Source organism: Suillus discolor (genome assembly GCF_016758755.1).
Source record: "Suillus discolor strain FC423 chromosome Unknown F5147scaffold_30, whole genome shotgun sequence".
Lineage (NCBI taxonomy): Eukaryota > Fungi > Basidiomycota > Agaricomycetes > Boletales > Suillaceae > Suillus > Suillus discolor.
In genome coordinates this window covers 243,953-265,032 of record NW_024541277.1, presented here as the reverse complement: position 1 = coordinate 265,032, position 21,080 = coordinate 243,953, and the positions used below count along the sequence as shown (strand labels likewise).

Here is a 21,080-nt window from a genome sequence, read left to right as displayed (position 1 = left end):
TGAGCTCAGGGAACCGTATGTCAGATCATCATAAAAGACAAGAAAATCTTCGGCAGACTAGAATAAGTGGTGTAGCTCCAATAATAATTCTAAGATCCACGAACTCATAGAGAATAACCACCTGAAAATACTTCACATTCAAAACATACAGAGGGTATATCCTGTAGATCCGTCTACTACACATACAAGCTTGTTGTACAACCAAAAACTCGAATTACAACCAATCCTCATAACGAGCGATTCAGCAAGTCAAATCAATGATGTCGTTCTCTGCCACGACTATTCTCGTTGATTGGCTCTTGAGCGTCGACTCGACTCGGCCAGGGCGTTTGTTTTTGAGGTAAGATAAACCATTCCCATTCTTGGCTTTCTCTCTGGCCAGCAACAGGGGTGCCTTGACAGAAAGTTTTGTGGGTGGTAATGGCACATCGGAATCACTAGAGATATCAATGACATCGTCAAACTTGTGGATAGACTGCACGAGTGATGGTGAATTCGGGCGCGTGATCAAGCCTGACGAGCGCGGGGATGTCCGCTGCGGCGTTTTCCTTGGAGATCTGGTTACAGCGGATTGGAGGGATTCAGAGTCGGACGATTTGGTATGCTTCTTAGAGCAGGTTTGTGAGGACCGCTGGGGTATATGAGAGCGAATAGAATTCGCGGGCTCTGTGAAAGGATCGTCAGAAGTACTGATGAAACCTGACATCGGGAAAGGGCGAGGAGCATGCACGGTGACACGGGGTTCCACAACTGCTTTCTTTGGACGGACTGTTGTCTTCTTCGGAGGGGATGAAAGTGGGAGGGCATCCTTATCGCTGCCGCCTTGTGCGATGGAACCATCTTTCTTTTTCCTCTCCGTCATGTTCGAGATATCAATGATGTCGTCAAGCTTGCGCATCGGCTGTATAAATGATGTTGAACCCGTGGGCCTGATTAAGCCAGACGAACGCGGCGATGTCTGCTGCGATGATTTTCTTGGAGACTTAGTTATGTAGGAGTGTGGAGAATCTGAGTCAGATAATTTCGTATGTTTCTGAGAACCAGTTTGGGACGGCCGGGACGTATCAACATGAACAGTACTCTCAGGCTCCAGGAAAGGACCGTCGGAAGCATTGGTGATTGGGAGAGAGGGAGGAGCAAGCCCGCTGTCCTGCCGTTTCACCATGGCTTTCTTCTGACGGGTAGGTTTCTTTTTCGTGGAGACTAGAACAGGGAGGGAATCTGCATCGCTATCTCCCTGCGCAGTGGAAGCAGCCTTCTTCTTTCCATCTGTCTTATTCGATCGCTTGGTCTTTTTCTCCAGCTTTCTGAGCTGAATTTCCTCAAACGCTTCGACGAGCTCCGGCTCCACAGCCTGCACCATACATGCTGGCATCCACACACGAAGGTGGCTCTTGGGGTCTGGTGGAGGTTTCTTTCCCTTTCCCTTGCCCTTTTGCTTTCCGCCATCCTCCTCATCCTCATCATCCCCTTCGGTATCATCGAAGGCAGCATCTACCTCGATTGGGGGCCTGATTCCCTGAACACCGCCGCCAGCTAGTTGTACAAGCTGCGCAGGGGCGATCTCCAGCCGGTACTCAAGAATTCCATCCGTAGACGCGTGCCGTCGCGAGGAGTGAATCTTGACAATCAGCCTATCTTCTTCTGCTTCAGATTCAGTATCACTGTGCTCTTGCTCCTTCCGGTTGTCTTTGGTTGGAGAGTGGAGCTTCATCGACAAAAAGTACTTTGTAATCATCTTCGAGGGCGTTCCCGGCGCAAGTTTGCCTGTTGTCTTGCTCTTTTTAGGGCTCATCGGTAAACCTTTGCGTTTCTTCTCGTCCTTTTCTATTGCACCACGCCGCAGGATACGTTGCACGGCGCTTGGCCACAAAACTGTGCGAAAACGCTTGATGATCACGTCCTTCACACCCCATTCGAAGTACAGTTCGCAAAGTGCAGAAATTTTACCAATGTCGGGCTCTTGTTCCCAAGTAATGTCTCGCGTGGGTTTACCCTCTGTCTCGCTCGTGATAGGATTGGTGTAGGATAATAGAATATCGACATTAGGAAAATCATCAGGAATCTTCTTTGCGAGTGCAGGCTTCTTCGATCCGATGAGGCCACTCTTGTTCGTACGCAGTTCCTCGCGCACTTCGTCACGCCAAGTGTCAAGCCATTTCTCTAGCTCCTCGCGGGTGAGGGAGTTGGCAGCTTCTAGCAGTTGGTCTCCGAATCCACAACGTGCGAGGGCAGCGGCAATGAGCTTCCCGCAGCCCTGAACGCCAGCCTGATGGTAGTCTCCGCCGGAGAGGAGGCCAATTAGAATACAGCCTCCTTGCGAGAGACAGATATCGTCGTGGGAGAGGATATCAGCGGCGCGATACGTCACGACGTGGTTTCCGTCATCACGTCCGTCAGCGTTTTTCACTGGGTGCGCCCGGTTTCCGGAAAGTGTATTACTGGGACTATACAAAAGTCAGCTTTCGACAGTATGCTCAGGGTGATAGGATTTACTTGCGGATAACCATAGTGGCACCGAATAGAAAGTTATCAACATCATCGGAGAGGACAGCATCGATGATTCCCATACGATTCAGGTATGCAAGCTCAGCTTCGGCTTCTCCAGGAGCCTGTGCATCATAAATATTCTTTTCGTCGTCACTTTTCGCGTAGACGCACCGTTCTCCATTCAAAACCAAAAGCAACGATGATATTTTTCATTCCAGTAGTGAGCCAGTGTGCGTTGCCGCCTACTCTCTTCCCGCGTTTGACAGAAGGCCTTTTTGGACCATCGAATACGAAGAGTGGGAGGAGAGGCATGCTCATGAGTCTGGAACAGCGAAAGAAGAGTGTGCGCAGTTCCGGATTCTCTCCTTCTTTACCGTACGCGGCATGGAAGAACCAAATTGAGGCATCGATGCCTATGCGAAAGCCTCGTCGACCACCAGCATTTGCTTCAAATCCTTGGGTAACAGATAGATGTGTTAATGACTGTGTTTGTCCAGCAGGTCGTAGCACCTATTAGACCGTGACTTAGAGCAAACTTTCGTATCAACTCATGTAACAAACCTCCCAGAGTCCCGCTACACCCATATCCTGCAATAGCCAAAGCAGAGATCACAAGAAAAGGAAAGGTATCGATAATCGCAAGGCAGCCTCAGTTCAGTAAGTGAGTTGCAGTAAAGTTGAATGTTGTGCATGCACGTGACCGCACCGGTCCCCAGCTCGGTGATTCAAGCTCTCTCCGGGCCATCAATCTATTGACACACTGACTTATACTACTACTGCTACTACTGGGAAATGTTCTCGCTGCAAGAAATTGGACTTTCGAGATAGGTGCTGTCCCACAAGACATTATGCATTATGGACAAGCAGGCAATCTTGCTTTTTAAGTTTACCTCCAACTTTCAGCAGAACCTAAGTAACCCAATAAGTTATCAATCGATTCAACTCGGATTCAGCGCTCAGGTAAGCTTTGCAGCTACCCTCAAAATTCACCTCAACGGTTGACTAGAACCGTCACTACCGCCAGCTTGCAAAATTATGATGTCATCACCAGTTGAGCCTTCCGTGATGTAGCATTATGAAACAATAGTGACAGTTTGAATGGTCTGCTGGGGTTTATGACAATTGTTGGCACCCGGGCCCCGAGTATCGGACAGTTAAAAACGTGCATGAACTGCCTGTGTCGAAAACGGAACACTAGTATTAATGTAGCTGCCCCTCCATTTGCTAGAAATATTCAAGAGATACACAATTGGGCTTAGGCCTTGTACTGTTCACGAATTTCATAAGCGGAGTGATTGCTTTCACGTTTGAGAGTAACAACGGGAAGATGCTCGGAGTCTGAAAACGTTAGTGAGTGACCTTTATGAAAAGAAAGCTTTTGGTAGGCAGTGGCCCATGCAGGCACGAATCGGGCACAATGTGCAGATTGCTGCCGGGTGTGTGATCAAAGAGTCAGTTGCAGGGGGCGAGGGTTGAGAGTTAGTTGGTGTAGGGTAGGGAATGGATAGTCAGTGGTGACGAATGGCTGTAATACCTAGAACAAAGCGCAACAGTACTAGCTTGAGTAGTATATTTGAAGAATACTCAAATAATTAGACAGGCCTAAGTAGGGGGACCAGCAAAGGGGCCACCAGGACTTTGTGTTTAGTTAATTGAGACATGCGGGTGCTGACGAGCCTCGCAATTTGGCAAAACTGAATTGTAGCCGCGACAGACCACGATGCGGTGCGGTTGCATGTTATAATCGCAATGGATCCAAGCTTGTTCCGATAAACAAGGTAAGGCCCTCGTGGAATTTGATGGAGGAACTGACAATAGAACTTGAAGCTTTGAAGCCCCAATTAATGTTGGAGTTGAGTGAAAGAAGTGTTAAAGTTGATTTGTCAGCAAGCTCATTTTTGAGCGGAGCCCATAAACGACTGGAGACATGGTTCGGAGATTGATTTACATCTTGCTCAGCATCCTCCAATTCAATTCGTTGCACTCGCCGTCACGCTCTCGAGCCTTTTCCTGTTGACATCCCAGTTTAAAAATGTGGAGGCCTGCTACTCGCGAGGTTACTGGAACAAATGAAGGTTGGTCCAGTTTTTGTGACAGAACCTTAAATTATCTCACAAATGGTCTGTCAGTTCCCCTGGGCACCCGTCGTCGGTTTGGACCCGCACCCGCAGAAGAAACTTCGCGCCCGCAACTTGCCCAGCCATCCCCCTCTGCCTATCCAAAACAGTCCAATCAAGACCAAGACTCGAGGAGGGGGAGGGAGGAGACCCCCACCAATTCTCAGGGTAAGCCCATCATTCTTGAACACCGACTTCCCAAGTCGTGCTTCCTTGCCAAGCATTTCTCTATAGCAGGTCCTGTGAGATTTGCTGGTGATCCTGGCAGCTCGTCTGTTGCGATTACTGTTACAATCTTACTAATCACTAACTGACTGTGTTACTAACCCTGATACCATGTGCTTTTCACTTACCCACAGCTGACGCTAATGGTGCTCGCAAAAGGCGCAGCCGCTGGGGAGAAGCAAAGACAGACATCCCTGGTTTGCCCACTGCCATATCCGCTGCCGGCGTTTCTCAGGCACAACTCGACAATTATGCAATTCACCTTAGGCTGGAAGAGATTAATCGTAAGCTGCGGTTAAATGATTTCATCCCTCCTGAGCGTGAACGGTAAGTTTGCGATAACCTGACTTCTACAAACGCATATGCTCATTCTGGCATCAGTTCACCCTCACCTCCACCCACATATGATGGTCATGGTCGCCGTACTAACACCCGCGAGGTCCGCTATCGCAAGAAGCTCGAAGACGAGCGGATTCGCCTTGTCGATCGCGCTATGAAGAATGATCCCAACTTCCGCCCTCCTGTCGAATACCACCAGCAAAAGCGTTCTCAACGTCCATCCGAAAAAGTTTACATTCCTGTCAAGGAATTCCCTGAAATCAATTTCTTTGGTCTTCTTGTCGGTCCTCGTGGTAACAGTTTGAAGAAGATGGAGAGGGAAAGCGGTGCCAAAATCAGTATCCGTGGCAAAGGAAGCGTAAAGGAAGGCAAAGCTCGTCCTGACCAGTACGCTGACGATGCAGAAGAAGATCTCCACTGTCTCGTTCTCGCTGATTCTGAAGAGAAAGTTGCAGCATGCGTGAAGATGATCAACAGGGTCATTGAAACAGTAAGAAGTCCAATTTGCCACCATTGATCTTTTACTCAAGGTTTCTTAGGCTGCCTCCACTCCCGAGGGTCAGAATGATCACAAGCGCAATCAGCTCCGCGAGCTTGCTGCATTGAACGGCACCCTTCGTGACGACGAAAACCAGATTTGTCAGAATTGTGGCGGTCTCGGTCACCGAAAATACGACTGTCCAGAACAGCGCAACTTCACAGCTAACATCATATGTCGTGTCTGTGGTAGTGCAGGCCACATGGCGCGCGACTGTACCGTTAACAAGGACCCCAACGCTATCGTTATGGGCAGCCCGCCTCCTATGAACAAGGGAGGGTTCGACTCTGAGTACGCTAGCCTGATGGCAGAGCTTGGCGAGAGTGGCAGAGGCACAGGCGGCGATACTGCCAAGAGCTCGTGGGGTGCCCCCAGTGCTGGTCATGACATTACTGCAGGCGGGTCCAACATTCCACCTTGGCGTCGACCAGAGTCCTGGCAATCCAACAATCCTCCACAAAATCAAGGATACCGCCCACCCCAAGCTTACGGTGGCTACAGCGCTCCTGGGTACAGCGCGCAGTGGGGCCAGCAAAGCTACCCAGGTTACGGCACACAGGATTATGCAGCGAACTACGCCCAGTACTACCAACAGCAATATGCTCAGCAACAGCCCTCTTAGTGACGAGTCTTTGCCTGCCGGTAAACTCACCTAATAGCTCCATAATTTCCGCCCACTTGACCAAGATTTGTTTCCGCATTCGTCTCTCACAACAGCTCGTTCTTCCCTCATTTTGGGTGAACCCTGGAGTTCAGGAATCGTACTCACTGCAGCTGACATCCAGCATTGTTTAGGACCGTTATTGATAGCAGGGTAGCTCTTATTGATTGAATTGATTGTAGCTCACGATTCCTTGATGAATTTCATCCTATGAATTTCCAAGCATCATGCCTGGACCGTACGGTCCCCTGCGAGCATGAGCTTGCGTTTGGACCTTCATAAGATTGAGTCACTACCATAATCATATCGCCGGAGTCTGGGTGATTGATATAATTGGTCACGTATTGACAAACTAATTATTCCCTCCCCATCGCAAAATCATAGTGTGTGAACGTACTTGTACAGTATGCAAATCATAAGCAGTGGTAAACAATACAACAAGTAACAGACCCTGGCATGTATGGAGATCAAAGAACAGCTTGAACAATGAGTAAATTGTAAAGAAGAGATGATATTCAATGTAAAATATCCACCGACGTAGCATTGCAAATACAATCAAGGCCTAGAATGTAGCTGTGAAGTTGCGATAGGCCTCCTGCCCCATTACTTCTTCGATTTCACCCCCAGTCTGCAGGGGTGGCATTTTCTCCCTCTTGAACGTCATGATCTTTTGGAGTCGGGCACGCCAGTTGCTGATTACCTCGACTTCCTTGGTGTCTCGCTCTGTGCGTTCAAACACAGACGCAAAACAATCCGCCAGTAAGCTGAGTTGCCTGACCAGCAAAGGGAGCTGTTCCGCCGATATGAGCTTGAAATCGCCGACAGGTGTGAAGTCACTCATGCCAGAGGCACGTTGGATAGTGACCTTGAAATACTCGTTTTCGTGGATGTTATTAGAAAAGGCAGCGATTGCGCCAAGGGAATGGGGTTCGATGACGATGTTCACGAATTGGAACTGAGTGGCAAGTGTGTCAAACCGATAGGGAATTCCAGAGTCATTCCACACGATTCGGACATAGTCATTTCCAATATGCCGTTTTTTATCGACGCAGTACTTGTCGTGAGGTTTGGATGGCATCATCGTAGCGGTGTGATAGAGGACTTGACCTATATCATCCCACCATGCATAGGCGTATTCGCCGTCTTCGTCCGGACTCAAACCACCCGCATAAACGTCGACTTGACCTCGGAGATTGATGAGTCTGCCAATGCCCTCGAGGAATCTTGTGTAAGCAGGCGACCCATGGGTGTTCCGTAAAATATCAAGTTCATGTGTCTGGCCAGGTGCAACGTACATGATTCCCACTTTATGGGTATCAATCACGGGAATCTGATCCAAAGACCGGAAGAGGGCCGGAAGCAACGCTGCATCCACCATCCGCTGGCTAGCGGGTTGGTTCCTATCAGGGTAAGGGGAAAGCTGGAGGGCGAAGAAAGCGGGATCGACGGCAACGTATTTTCGACGTTGAGAAGGAGCAGTATTACTCCACACATAGCCAGTGATTGGATCTGGTGCTGGCGGTGCAGCTCTACCATCATCCCCTACGACAACGGTTGAGATTGTGTCCTAGAATGGATGAGCCCTTTAGTTTGTGAACAAGAGTCCCGACTTACACTACGAGGATTCGTTGCTAGCGATCGATCGACGCCTGCATCGGGGCGCTCAGGGCGCGGAACATCGCGCTCCATCATCATGCCCGCAGCCACAGAAACCATATCAGGATCAACATCACCGGGCCCAACTAAGGGTATATTTTCTAGCTTGCAGAGGAACCTAGTCAACCCAGAAGGGCGGCGAGATAGGACTTCAATCCAACCAAGGCGAGCCAAAGCGCGGATGGTGACGACAGAATTGCCCAAAATCCATGTCTTTTCACTGACAGCAGGGTCCGGGGATGCCAGATTATTTGGGTTCATCACAATCTCACTCAGCGTCGAACGAGCAGGTCGTGGATCGGCGCTGGCGTATGCATATCGCGCCAGCCAGTCGAAGCATACCTCGGTAGGTTCGTCAATGTCATCCTTTCCCTCGTTTGCTAGTAGCAACTGGCGAGTGATATATGAAATATGTCGATGACGATGTGGAAGCTTGACTGCCAAGAACCAAACATATACCACATAGAACGAAATCGACCGAACATACTGAGACATTCCCCATGATATTGCGGGAGTTGCACCAGGACGTCGATTGTGATGCTGAAGGTATTGCAGCGCAACACCAAACACCATTTTGAAGTCTTCTTCTCGCAGATTAGCATGTAGCGCGCGGATGGAGCCGACAATGGAGAGGAAGCTGAGGATGTGGACAGCCATGTCTGGGTTGGACATGATCTGCGACAGCTTTTCCAAGATTGATGGTAGGGACCTCTTGAGCGAAGGCAGAAGCTCGAAGGCACATAACGTCAAAGCCTGCAGGCAGCAGGTGATGGTCGTGGGCTGACTATCCAAGCCTTTCAGAAGTACATCAACAATAGCGTGTCGCAACGGCAAGTCGAAGTGCCGCCGATAGCTGATGAGGACGGTGAGTGTGTGAAATGCCAGCCCATGAGCGTCGCGAGGTTTGAGACCGAGAGGCCATCGATCAATACTGGATGCTAATCCGCCGCATGCCAGTCCAGAACAGAGAGACGTCAGCAACCTCGCGATCACCTCACGACACTTGGGGCCACAAAACAAGTGTTTGTTTGCGAGTTGGACGGGAAGATGACAGAGCACATAAGAGATAATTTCCCAATTTCTTTCTTTCTCTAGGACGTCGAAGATGGCAGACAAATAAGAGTTGATGGATAGGACACCGATAGACTCGGATATTGGATCATAGGAAAAAATGCCCTCGCTTGGATTGTCCGGGTCTACCGAGGTGAATGGAAGAGATTCGGGAAATTGCCAGAGGGTCTCCTGCGATTTTACCTGACTTGTACTGGGTGATGGCGTTAACAACGGTGCTCTCGACCGACTGCGGCTGCCTGCCGAGTGATTTGGCTTGAGTCCTCTCCCACGAGATGCTCGTCTCCCATCACGTTCTTGAGTACCTCGATGTTGCGGTTTGCGCACATGAGAGTCATCGTTGTTTAGGTCACCAGAACTAGCCCTCTCATCTTCTGACTGCTGTGCTTGTCCAAAAAGCGATGGCTCTGGTATCCGGCCAATCAGCGATGCCAAGGTCATGATATTGCCATCTGGGTCATAATGAGCGTCGACGAAATAAAGGCGGTGGTCCCTGTCGGCACGGATTCGCATGGTGAACTGGAGAACGGTGAGACGAGTGCGGGGGGATTTTGCCTGGCCAATGAGCTGGACTAAAGTATCGAATATCTGGCCTGCTAAAATGACATTACGCTGGAGTAGTGCATGAGGAGTGAATGCGAGTTGGCTGAATATGGAAACCAACGACACTACTGCTACAGCTGCTCGAGGCAATATTGGCTCTGATACAGGGGAAGCGACCAATGGAGGGCGGACATTTTCATGTTCTTGAGAGTGTTGGGACTGAGAGCGAGAACCCGCAAGGGATGACAGAATTGACATGACAGAGGGCATATTCGAATCTCTGTCTCTCGCATTTCCGCCACGTTGCTCTGACTGCTTTCGTGAGAGCATAGGAGTTACAACAGCCGAAGCACTACTGGAGGAAAATGCAGGTGATACTGGCGTGTCAGAAGTGTTGGCACATCCAGTGTCATCGTCATCCTCTTGGACTCCTCCTTCGACAGCAACAGCTGTCAAAAGGTCTATCAATTCCCGTATAGGTGCGAAGAGAGCCGGAGTCCCGGGTTCTGAAGATGGGGACACCGATGCTGACGCAGTATGCGCCTCCACTGTACGAAGGACTACTTCATCACCCAATATCCTCCATGCCACACTGCTGTCGAATGTCAGGTCTTCCTGCGGGTTGTCTGCCTGCACCCGACAAAAATCGAACACTAGGTCTGCCAGAGACTTCCTGTAGCTAGGCATATCCTTGAGAGAGTCGTAGACGGATCGTAATGCCTTCATGATTTCCAACCGCGTTAGCGCTCGGGTAGGAGCAAATAGAGTGGGATTTGAAAGAATATCCTCCCAGCTCTTCAACCAATCTGGCGATGCAGGTGACAGATCATGTTGTTCAAACATCATACTTGGGAGTTTGGCGGTGTCTGCATCGGTGAGATGGTCTGCAATAAAGAAGAGCGTGGTGGACAGCAGCGGAATCATGTAGGTTGAATGGTCTCGAGCCAACAAGGATGAAAGGGTGCGTAAGAATGGCGTAGGGGCCTCGGTAGGCTGGTCTAGCGGTAGGATCAGAGGCGCTCCATCCATGGTCCTGTGAAATTAGTTAGAATGTACGCACTTGCCCGTAAAACGAGCAAACACACCTGATCGGACGAACGAAATTGGTAAGCTGGCGAAGAGTTGCTCCTGCAACGCATGCCTCTTCATCGTCCATATCAACGCCATCCTCCCTCTCATCAAACTCCTGAAAGATGTCTCTCATGGTGCATGCCGCTTCATCCATTATCTTGTCCTTCTCCATGTCATAATCCTCCCTATTATCCGCTGGCGTAAATTTGACCCAAGCTTCAACCGACTTGCAGAGCAATCTTCCGAGCCTTGTATGGTCCCATCCAGATATATCATCCTTCGACCATGCCCGCTCCATAAGATCTTTCTCGAGATCCTTGTTTCCGGGAACGCCTGCAGTGGGGTATGAGACGGATGTCAGTCTGCAAATGTATGCGCGAGCCATTTTTGTGCATAGTCCTTGGCGAATGATGTTTCGCAGTGTTCTGTGCGCACCAAGAGCGATGATTGGAGCGATATGAAGGTCCTTCCCAATATCGGTAGGAGGAAGAAGGTGTCGTTTGAGTATTGCCATGCACGAACTACCGTATGGCCCGGAAAACAACACGTTCAAAGTTTTTTGAATCCTGTCCTCTAAGCTAGCTGGCGTATGAGTGCGACCTGTCATTATGGACACACGGGGTAGAGGGGAAGCGAAAAAGGCCAGCGCGCGTAAGAGGACAGGAAGAATGAGCGTCAAGAATTTTGGCGCAAGCGCTTTGAGCTGCGAACTGAGGTGGTCTAGATAAATAATGACCATCAACTCTGCCGGGTGTTTTCGAGAAGGTAAATGTGGGGATGAGATGGAACGGATTGATATAGATGATGGATGACGTCTGTGAGCCCCAATAGTCGTTTTTACGCCGGCAGGTTGATCGGTGTGAGCGGCGAGAGGTGGTGAGGGTACGGGATCAGCAGCAGGACTCAGGGGAGGTACTGTCAACGCTCGACCAAGAAGACTAGCATAGAACTGAAGGATGCTGGCAAGGTCACCTTCAGATACACGAGCTGCGGATTCTGGTTGCTCCAGTACAGAAGATAGGAAGGTAGCCAAAAGATCAATGTGTCGCTCTCGCTCTGCACGTTCAGTAGGATCGGACGCATCGCCCGACATGTAAGCATCAAAGGCGCCTTCTGTCCATGTCCTGAGCAAGCTAAGTAATGGGATTTCGATCCCGATGACTTCGGTTCCCCCTCTTGTGAGAGCCCGTAGAGCTCGCAGTCGAGGTTCTCCTACATCGGCAGCCCAGACGGTATGCAAGAATAGAGAGAAATATTGAAGGATATCTGCCGTACCCAGGTGGCCGTCAAATCTCTCCCAGAACGTTGCCATGATTTCATACCCTGCTGCCTGCAGTGAGGAAGGCGAATCGTGACTGCAGAGTGCAGCCCATACTGGGTTCAGCACGGATGGTTGAGGCAGCGGTGATTGCGATGCTATAAGAGTAGCCAAGGAACGTGCATGTGTGAGACTTGGGACTGCAGGAGGAGTCAACGCCTCAACGAGGGCATCGAAGGTCAATGGCTGTGTCTGGGGTTGGACGGTAGTGGATATGGTGTCGGCTTTGCGTCGCCAGGCAAATGGGGCAAAGGTTGTCGTGTTTGATCTTTGTCTGAACCGGGTGTTGGGATCTGCATCTTGTTGCTGACGAGACATGTGCCGTATTGTACGATGATACTTTGTGGGCTTCGACTAAGCCGATCTGCAGAATGTGCGATGCTTTGACATACTAACGTACCTTCTACCCCAGATCCGAGTCAAGTCTGACTATTTCTAGGCAGTAGATTTCGAAGCACTTGTCTCTATGAGAACCTGAAAGCGATGATTTTTATCGTAAGCCGCTGATGGAACTGCAAATCTGCAGTGTTGTGCACTGTGGAGACAAATTACCATTGGAAATGGGATTTGCCACCGTACGAACGGTTAATTATTAGGTTACCGACCAAGTATCACGGATGAAAACACGATCGTCGACGTAGCTACATACGAAAAGTAATCAAGTACAATGTAATTAATACATAATCGCGAAGAGTTACTACAAGTTACATAACTAACTAACTCGCTAGAATAATCAGGTCCCAGCCCCCATCCAAGATTAATCGCCCAAGCGGATTGCCTTCTCCCTGTCCGTTGATCGGGGGACAAAAGAACACTGGAACGGCACGGGTCGGCTACAAAATCGGCAGTGGTGAGGATGCCGACGCTTCATGTCTCAAACGCACAAGAACATACCAGACCACTCCAGAGGTGAACTCTTCTTTCACTTCAATTTCTTTCCCTGATTCATCCACTGCCTTCGTTATCCGGAACACTGCAAGGAGATGCACCGCCGCACTCCACGTCGCAGCTTCGGCGATGAAACGCCCTGGGCACCTAACCAGCTTGTAAGAAAAACGATTCTTGGATGGGTTTGATCCATTTACCCTCTCCTTCCAAAACCCCACATAGGTTTGGCTGCTATCGTGTCTGGTAAAAGTGTCCCGTCACTTGCAAAGTGCCTTTCCGGTCTGAAAACATCAGGATCATCGTGTCCTTCTCTGGACATGTCCCTGAAGAGGCGACTAAGTTACAAAGCCCAAGACTCGTCAAAAAATCGACGCAAACCATATGTTAGGCACAACGAGAGAGCCTACAGTGAAACACGTCACATTACTAGGGATGCAAACCTAGAGAATGAGCCGACTAACCTTTTGGAATGAAATAGCCCTCAAAGACGTCGTCACTTGATGTTGCATGAGGAAGACCTGTCGAAACAATGTTGAGAACGACATAGTTGACACATTAAGTCTCTCACCAACTGGTGCAACGATATGCCAACGAATGGCTTCCCGAAAAACAGCCTCCACATACTTCAAAGACGGTCGGTCATAAAAATCTGGCAGCCGATCAATGCCAACGACAGAATCAATTTCTTGTTGAGCGAGCCGCTGAGCCTCAGGATGTAAAACCATTGCTAGTATGAAAGAAGACAAAGTGGAAGAGCTCTGTGTAATCCATCAGTCCGATCTGTCCGCAGTCTACATCATAGTGTAGCATAGTGGACCCACCGTATCAAACCCAGCTATGAATATGTTAGCTCGTCCTGTAACATGATAGAAAGCGAACACACTTACCAACAAAGACAGTTAAGGCAACTTGTTTCACTGCCTGTTCTGAATAGGCGTGCTTTTCCCCGTCCATTTCGTTCAACAGATCCGATACCATTGACTTTGGTGCATTTCCGGCAGCCTTCAGCCCCTTGAGTATTCGCGCCCACAAGACTACTATTCCATGCGCTCACCATATTCCTTTTTACAAATTCAAATGGTTCGTTCATAGACTCGAGTGCCAGCGTCCGCGTACGCTGCGCGATACGCTGGAATGACGCACCCGGAAACCAGGGAGGTAGTCGCGTAACTGCAACGAGGTAAGGCCAGAAGTTCTACCTCGCATAAATTTGCGTACGTATAGGGAATGCCGTCAGTATCGCACTTCTTTCTGGTTGAATGCCAACATTTATTAACTCCGCAAGTTTGGCGATAGATGTAATCGGAGGTCCATCCCAAGAGACTTTATCGTATCCGTAAGTTACCGACATGATGATCGAAGCTGTATACCTGTTCCCATCTCAGTCATTGTAGGCGTCAGTGGGGGAGGAATGGCCAACTTACAAGAAAAGGTGCTTCTCGAACGCCTCAGGAGAGCCAAGAAGGTTGGACAACAGCTGGCGAGCTTTGTCCAAATAGAGATCTCGATAAGAATCTGCTGCGTCGGGGCGCAATGCTTGGTGAAACAATCGTCGATGAAGCCGGAATGTATCCCCATACGGAAGAAACGCGGTGATAAAGTCTATGCCAAAACTAACGATTTATCGCGATTAGAGCAAATAACAAGGGGGAAGTGCGACCTCACAGTTTGGGCACAGGACCTGCGGGACGGTCAGAGTATATCGCTGAGCGCTGATCAAGGAGTTGCCGTGCAACTTTCTCAGAGTTGATTATGATGACAGTCTGGCCGATCAGACGACATGATACAATGGGACCTACTGAAGATGTGAGAGGGAAAAGTAGTCGAGATTGCAGTACTGACCGTATTTCGCCTTCCATTCACTATATGTACGCCATGGGCGCACCATATCAATGTCACCGACATTCCCAAGGAATGGCAGTGAACGTGGTCCTGGCGGAAGGGGAAGCCCAGCTGACTTCCTTGACCAGGGCCGGAGATACAGTAGCAGCAAGGCGGTTACGGCGAGCACATAGGGGAACAACATCTCCACGTTGCGAACTGGATACGATGCTGGGGTGGGTTGTGCAGAAAGCTAACCGTCGCACTCAAGAAGAGGAGCTTATTTTGTACTCTCCTGATATGGCTGGCATGGGACGTGCGAGTCGTATCAAAGCTTTGAATTTAAAAGCTCGTGCCGAATAATCGCGATATCGATACAGTCACGGTGACAATTGATTGACATTATTTTTCAACCTGCCATTTTTATTACTGCTTGAGTACGTGTCGAACGACTGGTGTAACGATGCTAACCCTGAAAAGATGGTTTGTAAACGTTCCTCCCAATCATTACTAGCACACCACTAGTAGACTGAGTTAACTTCGTACTTACTTGGTTTAACATATCTCCTCAAGTATAGGCTACGTATATTGGCAGGTGTTGCACACGTGCTGTGGGTCCACTCAAAACCAGATATTATGTAGTACTAGCGGTCTCAGATGGCGGCTCTAGATCGACTTCTGGCAATGGGTGTTGTATCATGATCATGACATATGTAGTTAACACTAGTATGTGTTGATTCTCGACTGACGTTATTTAGTAAATGTTGGACCCCGGAAACTGCGTCAGAAAAAGGTACGAAACTTACGTCCGAGCTCGCGGCAGCATTTTTTTCCAATACTGTACAGCTACGCACTTAAGTTCGTCACACCATCACAGGGCGAGCGAACCGAACCTATTTCGTGTGACAGTCACACGCATATTGAGGTCATCGAACTTAAGTTGTGACATGCGGTAAAAACACGAAAACATGCAGTAAAAACACGAAAAAAGTCCTAGTGCTGCCAAAAGTCCTTATATTGAGTATTTGCAACGCGTCTGCGCTTGCCGCGACCCTCAACATCAACCTCCTTCGAACTGTCAGTGGTCACAGCTAAGGAGCGATCGAGAACTGTGTAGGTACAGATAAAACATCTTGAATTTTGGCCGCTGGGGCAACATCTAAGTTATGCATAGTGCAGAAAGTGAACTTGGGGGAGGGGGGAAATGTTTCAGATGGCATCCTCATTGTAGGCTGGGTTATGGCTCACCAAACATCGGATCCGCATTGACAGGACTCTGCAGCAACATAGGAAGAAGGTGTGATGTTGCCGAACGGAATTGAACTTGCAAACGAAGCTCCGAGGGGTGAGCGCCAGCGACGGAGTCTCCAGGTTGAGCGCGGGCATCTCTGCGCTCGTACAAAGAAAGAAATATGTCTGCCTAATGAGACTCCCAGCCCAGTCGGTCGTCTCACACAACGAACCTATGCGCAACATGTCACACGTCACACACCCCTTCGAACTTTCGAACCTAATGTTCATTCGGTCACACCCATATCAGGTCGAACTTAGGTGCGTACAAGAGGTGTGCGATCGAGTAGTTCAAGACACTAACCTGTCGTAACTTGGGTACCCCCTACGCCTACCGTGACAGCGTGATGACAGCGTTACCGATCATGTAATTTAGCCATATTAAGTAGTCGTTCGTCGTACAATGTTAAGTCAAAATGAATCAATTCAATTATCGCAAAGCAAAACAGACAGCTGCAGCGTGAAAACGAGTACGTATGCGACTGGAATAGGTGCGTAAAGTAAGTAATCACGAATGTCCAGATGATGTATTAGAATAATGTGAATGATGATTTGATCCGTAATGCGTCGTTTGATAGGAATCGTCCTCGAAGTCCGTGATGTATGCAGTTTTGTTGTCGTTATTACTTGAAGCAAACCATGAGTCGTAACGTGTAAATTGATGCGTCGTAGAATACATAATGAATGAGGTTTAAGAGAGAGAGATGCGAGTCATTGACGAGACGCGTCGAATCGATATTGACGCGTCGTATTGATATTAATCACTCACGTGTTCTCCGAAATCACATCCAAGATCTGACATTTAGCAGGTACCGTCTTTACATGCTCGTGTTTCATTAAGATAACTATCTAAACCTATTCTACAGTAGTAAAAACACCCCCTTTACAGTACTCGCCCAACGATTTTACGATGATTTGAGGCCGCTGGCGAGGAACTCAAAACGTGTCGCTCGTAACTTCATGTGGCTATGTATTAAGGTTTTTTTGCTTATCTAATGTTGAGCTCTGTGTTCGGGATTTTGCGAACGCACACCTCTTGGGTGCGTAACTCTACAGTACCTGCCATCTCTTTGCATCCTCCTTCCTGGGACCTGGAGCCTAGTTACGCCGTCGCAGCGCATTAAGACAGTACTGAGGCCCGGTACGTCCGTGCCAAGATCTAGTCCCAGATCCCCGGACCACACTCGCAGTCGACATCCCTCGTCAAGTTGCCTCTTCCCATCGTCAGTTACCGCTATTGGCACGGCCATCGCATTCTTTCTTCAGTAAATTCTACTGTCTTCTCCTAGCTTGCAGTTCCACCTCGTTCATACTACTAAATATTAATGTCTATATATATGTTCCTATCATAATTTCATATTGCATCTTCATCTCACCCAGCAGACCGAAGACTTGGTTTGGTTCATGATCAAAACTTCACATTTAGTAAAGGATAAAACATTATCAAGAAGATCACACCCCTTGAAGTTCCGTATGTACTATGAAGAGGGTGGCAGACACGGGTTTCAAGATGGGAGCACGTGAAGAAGCCAAGAAGGGGAAACACTGCCCCAAGGAATGCGCAGCGGTAACTGCAATCGAGGTCCGTCCGTCGGTACTGATGCGTAGGCTATAGAAAGTGAAAGCGCGGAGGGGTCACAGAATTCGGAGCAGCTAGCTTGACGATGGACGTTCAGGGTGACGCGAACAGAACAGCACAGAATAGGTACGCGCGAGGGTTATATCGACAAGAAAATCAGAAATATGCTTACCAAGCGGTGGTTGAGGTCTTTGCTAATGATGTAATATCTGATGCACCCTTCGAGTGAAGCGGAACTATTTTGGTAGAACATAGTAGAACCCATTTCTGCCAGTCAGTGTGGAATTAACGAAAAAAATTATTTAATGGCACTCCAAAGCATATTGATCAGTGCACTAGCCTGAACATTGTAAATATTAATTAGCCAGTCCTCGGTCCAAGTCCTTGCATTGTGGTCCGTGACCACTGTTGCCGGCACTAGTACTAGTACTAGTCCGCCGGCATCATATTTGCAAAGTCGAATGCGTTGTTTCTTTTAATGTCAACCATTCAGTTATATACCGTGTTAATCTCGGTCAATCCTCGGCCCAAGCATGCACTACGAGTCTATGAGTTTTGTCTTTGGTTACAGCCTGTTCTCATGCATATCAACTTCAAGTTGTTGTCACTGCAGATAATTAACTCCAATTTGCTGCCTCAGGTTTCTGCCGACACGGGAGGCACTTGGAACAAAATCAGTCTTGGCAACCTCGGTATCAGATGCCCAATTGAGTTGGCTCGTCATCCGATCACGGTGATATCTTGAGTTCTGCCGCTGCATCTCCCCGGGTTCTACAGTCTAGCGCCTGCGCTGTCACGCATATGGCAGAGGTTGAAAAATTAATTGGTCATAGTCTGTCCATGAATCGGAATGACACTAAGCTGCGTCGATTGGATATGTTCTTAAACAGATTGAACCATCAAGAATCGACGCACATGAATGCATAATCTCCCATTGAAGTATTATGGGTAAACGTGTGAAAGGACATCGTGTATGTAAACTCTGTCGGCACAGTCGTGTAGTCGACGACTTTTGCCACGGTAAAATGATAACGGCCAGAGCTCCAAGTGGACCAGTGCTATTTGCATCAACATCAGATAACGTGTACAGGACACTGGGAATACACCAATATAGGTAAACAGATACAAGGCAAGGATACCGAGTAACTCGGCAGTGACGTAGTGTGATTTATCGTCGGATGGATATAACTTACTATTATGTGCGGCTTGATAGGAGAAATCTAGAAAGCTAAGCGATGATAGAATAGAATATGCAGGGTCCCTATCGCGTGATCGAAGTGGGTAAGGATACTCTCTTTGGTTGGCTTCTTCCCTTTGACAGGGGCGATGATGTGTGCAGGGCTGGTTGAATTACCGAACGAATATTACGATCCCGAGGAGCAACTTCTCCGCATTTCACGTGAGCCCTGCAGTTATAGTGATCATGCATCAGATACGCTATAATCAGAGGTCAGGAACCTACCGCAGCCCACAATCGTCACACTGCAAAACAGGTTTCCAACCAATCCTCTTTGAACATATATCACACTTCTGCACGAGTAATCCGCTGGAGAAGATCAGTTCTAACGGGTTCCATCCTCCGTCGGCATGACGTGTTGGGGATACCGATCCGCTGGTACGCTTTATGCCAGGTTTCAGTAAAGTAAAGCGGTGAAGCATGGGCGGAGAACCGATGGAGGAGTGGCCTTTCGTCGCTGTGGTGGAACACTGGATGGATGACTGAGCCGTCTGATAACTCTGCGCAGACATGATGGAGTCGCTGCTCGTTGGAGTATTACTACCTGGGGTAGTGGGTTCCGCCGTTCCGTTTGGGTCAAGTGCAGGTCGAATAGTGATAATGGAAGACAAAGATGTCGGCATGTCATCTGTAGTTGTGGGAACATGGGCCCGGTCGGCGGCGGCGCTGTATTCTGACAATGTACTAGAGTTACTGACGAGAAGAGGTTGGGTGCTATCACCCGAGTGTCCTGAGTGTCAACAATCGAAGCACGTTACTAGAAGTCGTCGGAACTCTAAAGCGATAATCTTACCGTTGGCAGCCGTGCTCCAATCGCTGTTTGGATCCAGACCTTGCATGGCGCCCAAGGGCTCTTCGTCGCTACTTTCCTCGCCACTGGACAGGGCCGCAAGAACATCCTCTTTGACGGAGGCCGTATTGTGCCTGATGTCCTTCCCAACACCAGCCCCAAAACTTGGGATGCGGGGAGCAGCACCCGGGCGTCTGCCTCCTGTCATAAGTCTGATACTCCCAACGTGAAAGTCTTCGGTGTCTGGACGTGACAAAACCTCCGTTTCGATTTCGCCTAGCCTGTCTAAAATAATGCGAGTGGTGGGGCGTGCCTTTGGATCCTGAGCAAGACAGTCGAACGCAAGAGCAAGGAACGCCGGTGGACAACCGGGGCTAGCCCACCGGTGCACCTCCTCAGGGTCAATGCCAAACATTGGGCCAGTACGTTTGAAATGGCGGTCATCAGCTAACCTCCGCGCGGCGATCTCGCAGAAGATGATGCCGAGAGAAAAAATGTCTGTGGGCAAATCGAACTCCTCCCCAAGTAGAATTTCGGGTGACATGTACGAGTCAGTCCCGCAGAAGGTGAGACGCTTGCTTTCCTCTTCGTTGCGGGCGGCAATCCGAGCGAAACCAAAATCGGTGATCTTCAATCTGCCGTTTGCGGTGACAAGGAGATTTTCGCCTTTCAAATCGCGGTGTATGCACTTTCGTGCATGAAGGTATGCTAGAGCACGGGAAATGTCTGTAGCAAAAGAAACCCGGAGACGCCATGGAAAAGGTTTCGTCTTATCGAATATGTATGTTCTGAGATTTCCTGGATGAACAGTATGAAGAGAAGTAGAAGATAAAGTTTTAAAAAATGGACACACCATTCTCAATATACTCTGATATTATGAATATTCGTCCATCTGGAGGCGGGGCACGCGACAGGCCGAGGTAAAGCACAACATTTGGATGACGAGCTTCTCTGAAGCGACGCTCAACGACAGTTTGTATCCAGTGGCGCAAGCTTACTTCATTAGCCTCCATTCCCTCTCAAAATATTTGGCGACGTTGTAACTGCTGGATGGCAGGACTTCTTTGATTGCGACATCAATGCCCAGGTATGATCCTGTACATCTGTTAGCTTGGATGGGTATTAGATTGAATGAGGTACCTTTATAAACATTCCCGAAAGAACCTGATCCTAGCTTCTTCCACTCCCCCTTGATGTCCTTTCGACAAGACGGGTGGGTGTGGTTTGGGGTTACTTATATGAGTAGCACGTACCTCGAATGGTATAACGTCGAATGGGTCGGACATGAGGTGATCGTACCAAATCCGCTGGTCTACAGCGGTTCAATGAAAGAGAGGTTTGAAGAAAAAATGGTCACACTGAGAGCTACGGTGCAGGAAGCAAGGCCGGCATCATAGGCCAGGCTGACCGTTTGTGAGACAGAATGTATATGTTTCACGTGGTTCA

General features: G+C 48.9%; 5 protein-coding genes across 5 annotated transcripts; 1 reads left to right on the top strand and 4 right to left on the bottom strand.

Moving 5' to 3' along the window:
• Positions 1–117: 117 nt before the first annotated feature.
• Positions 118–3,166, bottom strand: F5147DRAFT_696689 (uncharacterized protein). Its single transcript, XM_041437458.1, has 4 exons — positions 3,052–3,166; positions 2,662–3,000; positions 2,497–2,612; positions 118–2,447 (listed from the first exon to the last, which is right to left on the bottom strand). Exons 1-4 carry the CDS (start codon positions 3,073–3,075, stop codon positions 242–244), a joined length of 2,685 nt encoding a protein of 894 aa, XP_041292417.1. The 5' UTR covers positions 3,076–3,166; the 3' UTR covers positions 118–241.
• Positions 3,167–4,443: 1,277 nt separating this feature from the next.
• On the top strand, positions 4,444–6,638 carry F5147DRAFT_696686 (uncharacterized protein). The gene is made up of 5 exons (XM_041437457.1): positions 4,444–4,565; positions 4,620–4,775; positions 4,967–5,159; positions 5,214–5,661; positions 5,711–6,638. Exons 1-5 carry the CDS (start codon positions 4,523–4,525, stop codon positions 6,329–6,331), a joined length of 1,461 nt encoding a protein of 486 aa, XP_041292416.1. The 5' UTR covers positions 4,444–4,522; the 3' UTR covers positions 6,332–6,638.
• Positions 6,639–6,665: 27 nt separating this feature from the next.
• On the bottom strand, positions 6,666–12,535 carry F5147DRAFT_802179 (uncharacterized protein). The gene is made up of 3 exons (XM_041443292.1): positions 10,726–12,535; positions 7,985–10,673; positions 6,666–7,937 (listed from the first exon to the last, which is right to left on the bottom strand). Exons 1-3 carry the CDS (start codon positions 12,345–12,347, stop codon positions 6,933–6,935), a joined length of 5,316 nt encoding a protein of 1,771 aa, XP_041292415.1. The 5' UTR covers positions 12,348–12,535; the 3' UTR covers positions 6,666–6,932.
• Positions 12,536–12,667: 132 nt separating this feature from the next.
• Positions 12,668–14,996, bottom strand: F5147DRAFT_636419 (cytochrome P450). Its single transcript, XM_041432912.1, has 13 exons — positions 14,760–14,996; positions 14,583–14,712; positions 14,342–14,530; positions 14,136–14,287; positions 13,972–14,087; positions 13,805–13,919; positions 13,739–13,752; positions 13,486–13,675; positions 13,379–13,435; positions 13,296–13,320; positions 13,115–13,240; positions 12,924–13,064; positions 12,668–12,862 (listed from the first exon to the last, which is right to left on the bottom strand). The coding sequence occupies exons 1-13, from the start codon at positions 14,941–14,943 to the stop codon at positions 12,787–12,789; spliced, it is 1,515 nt and encodes a 504-aa protein (XP_041292414.1). The 5' UTR covers positions 14,944–14,996; the 3' UTR covers positions 12,668–12,786.
• Positions 14,997–18,507: 3,511 nt separating this feature from the next.
• F5147DRAFT_696670 (kinase-like domain-containing protein) lies at positions 18,508–21,054 on the bottom strand. The gene is made up of 7 exons (XM_041437456.1): positions 20,888–21,054; positions 20,775–20,832; positions 20,633–20,729; positions 20,488–20,585; positions 19,638–20,432; positions 19,070–19,574; positions 18,508–19,013 (listed from the first exon to the last, which is right to left on the bottom strand). Exons 1-7 carry the CDS (start codon positions 20,918–20,920, stop codon positions 18,869–18,871), a joined length of 1,731 nt encoding a protein of 576 aa, XP_041292413.1. The 5' UTR covers positions 20,921–21,054; the 3' UTR covers positions 18,508–18,868.
• Positions 21,055–21,080: the final 26 nt, after the last annotated feature.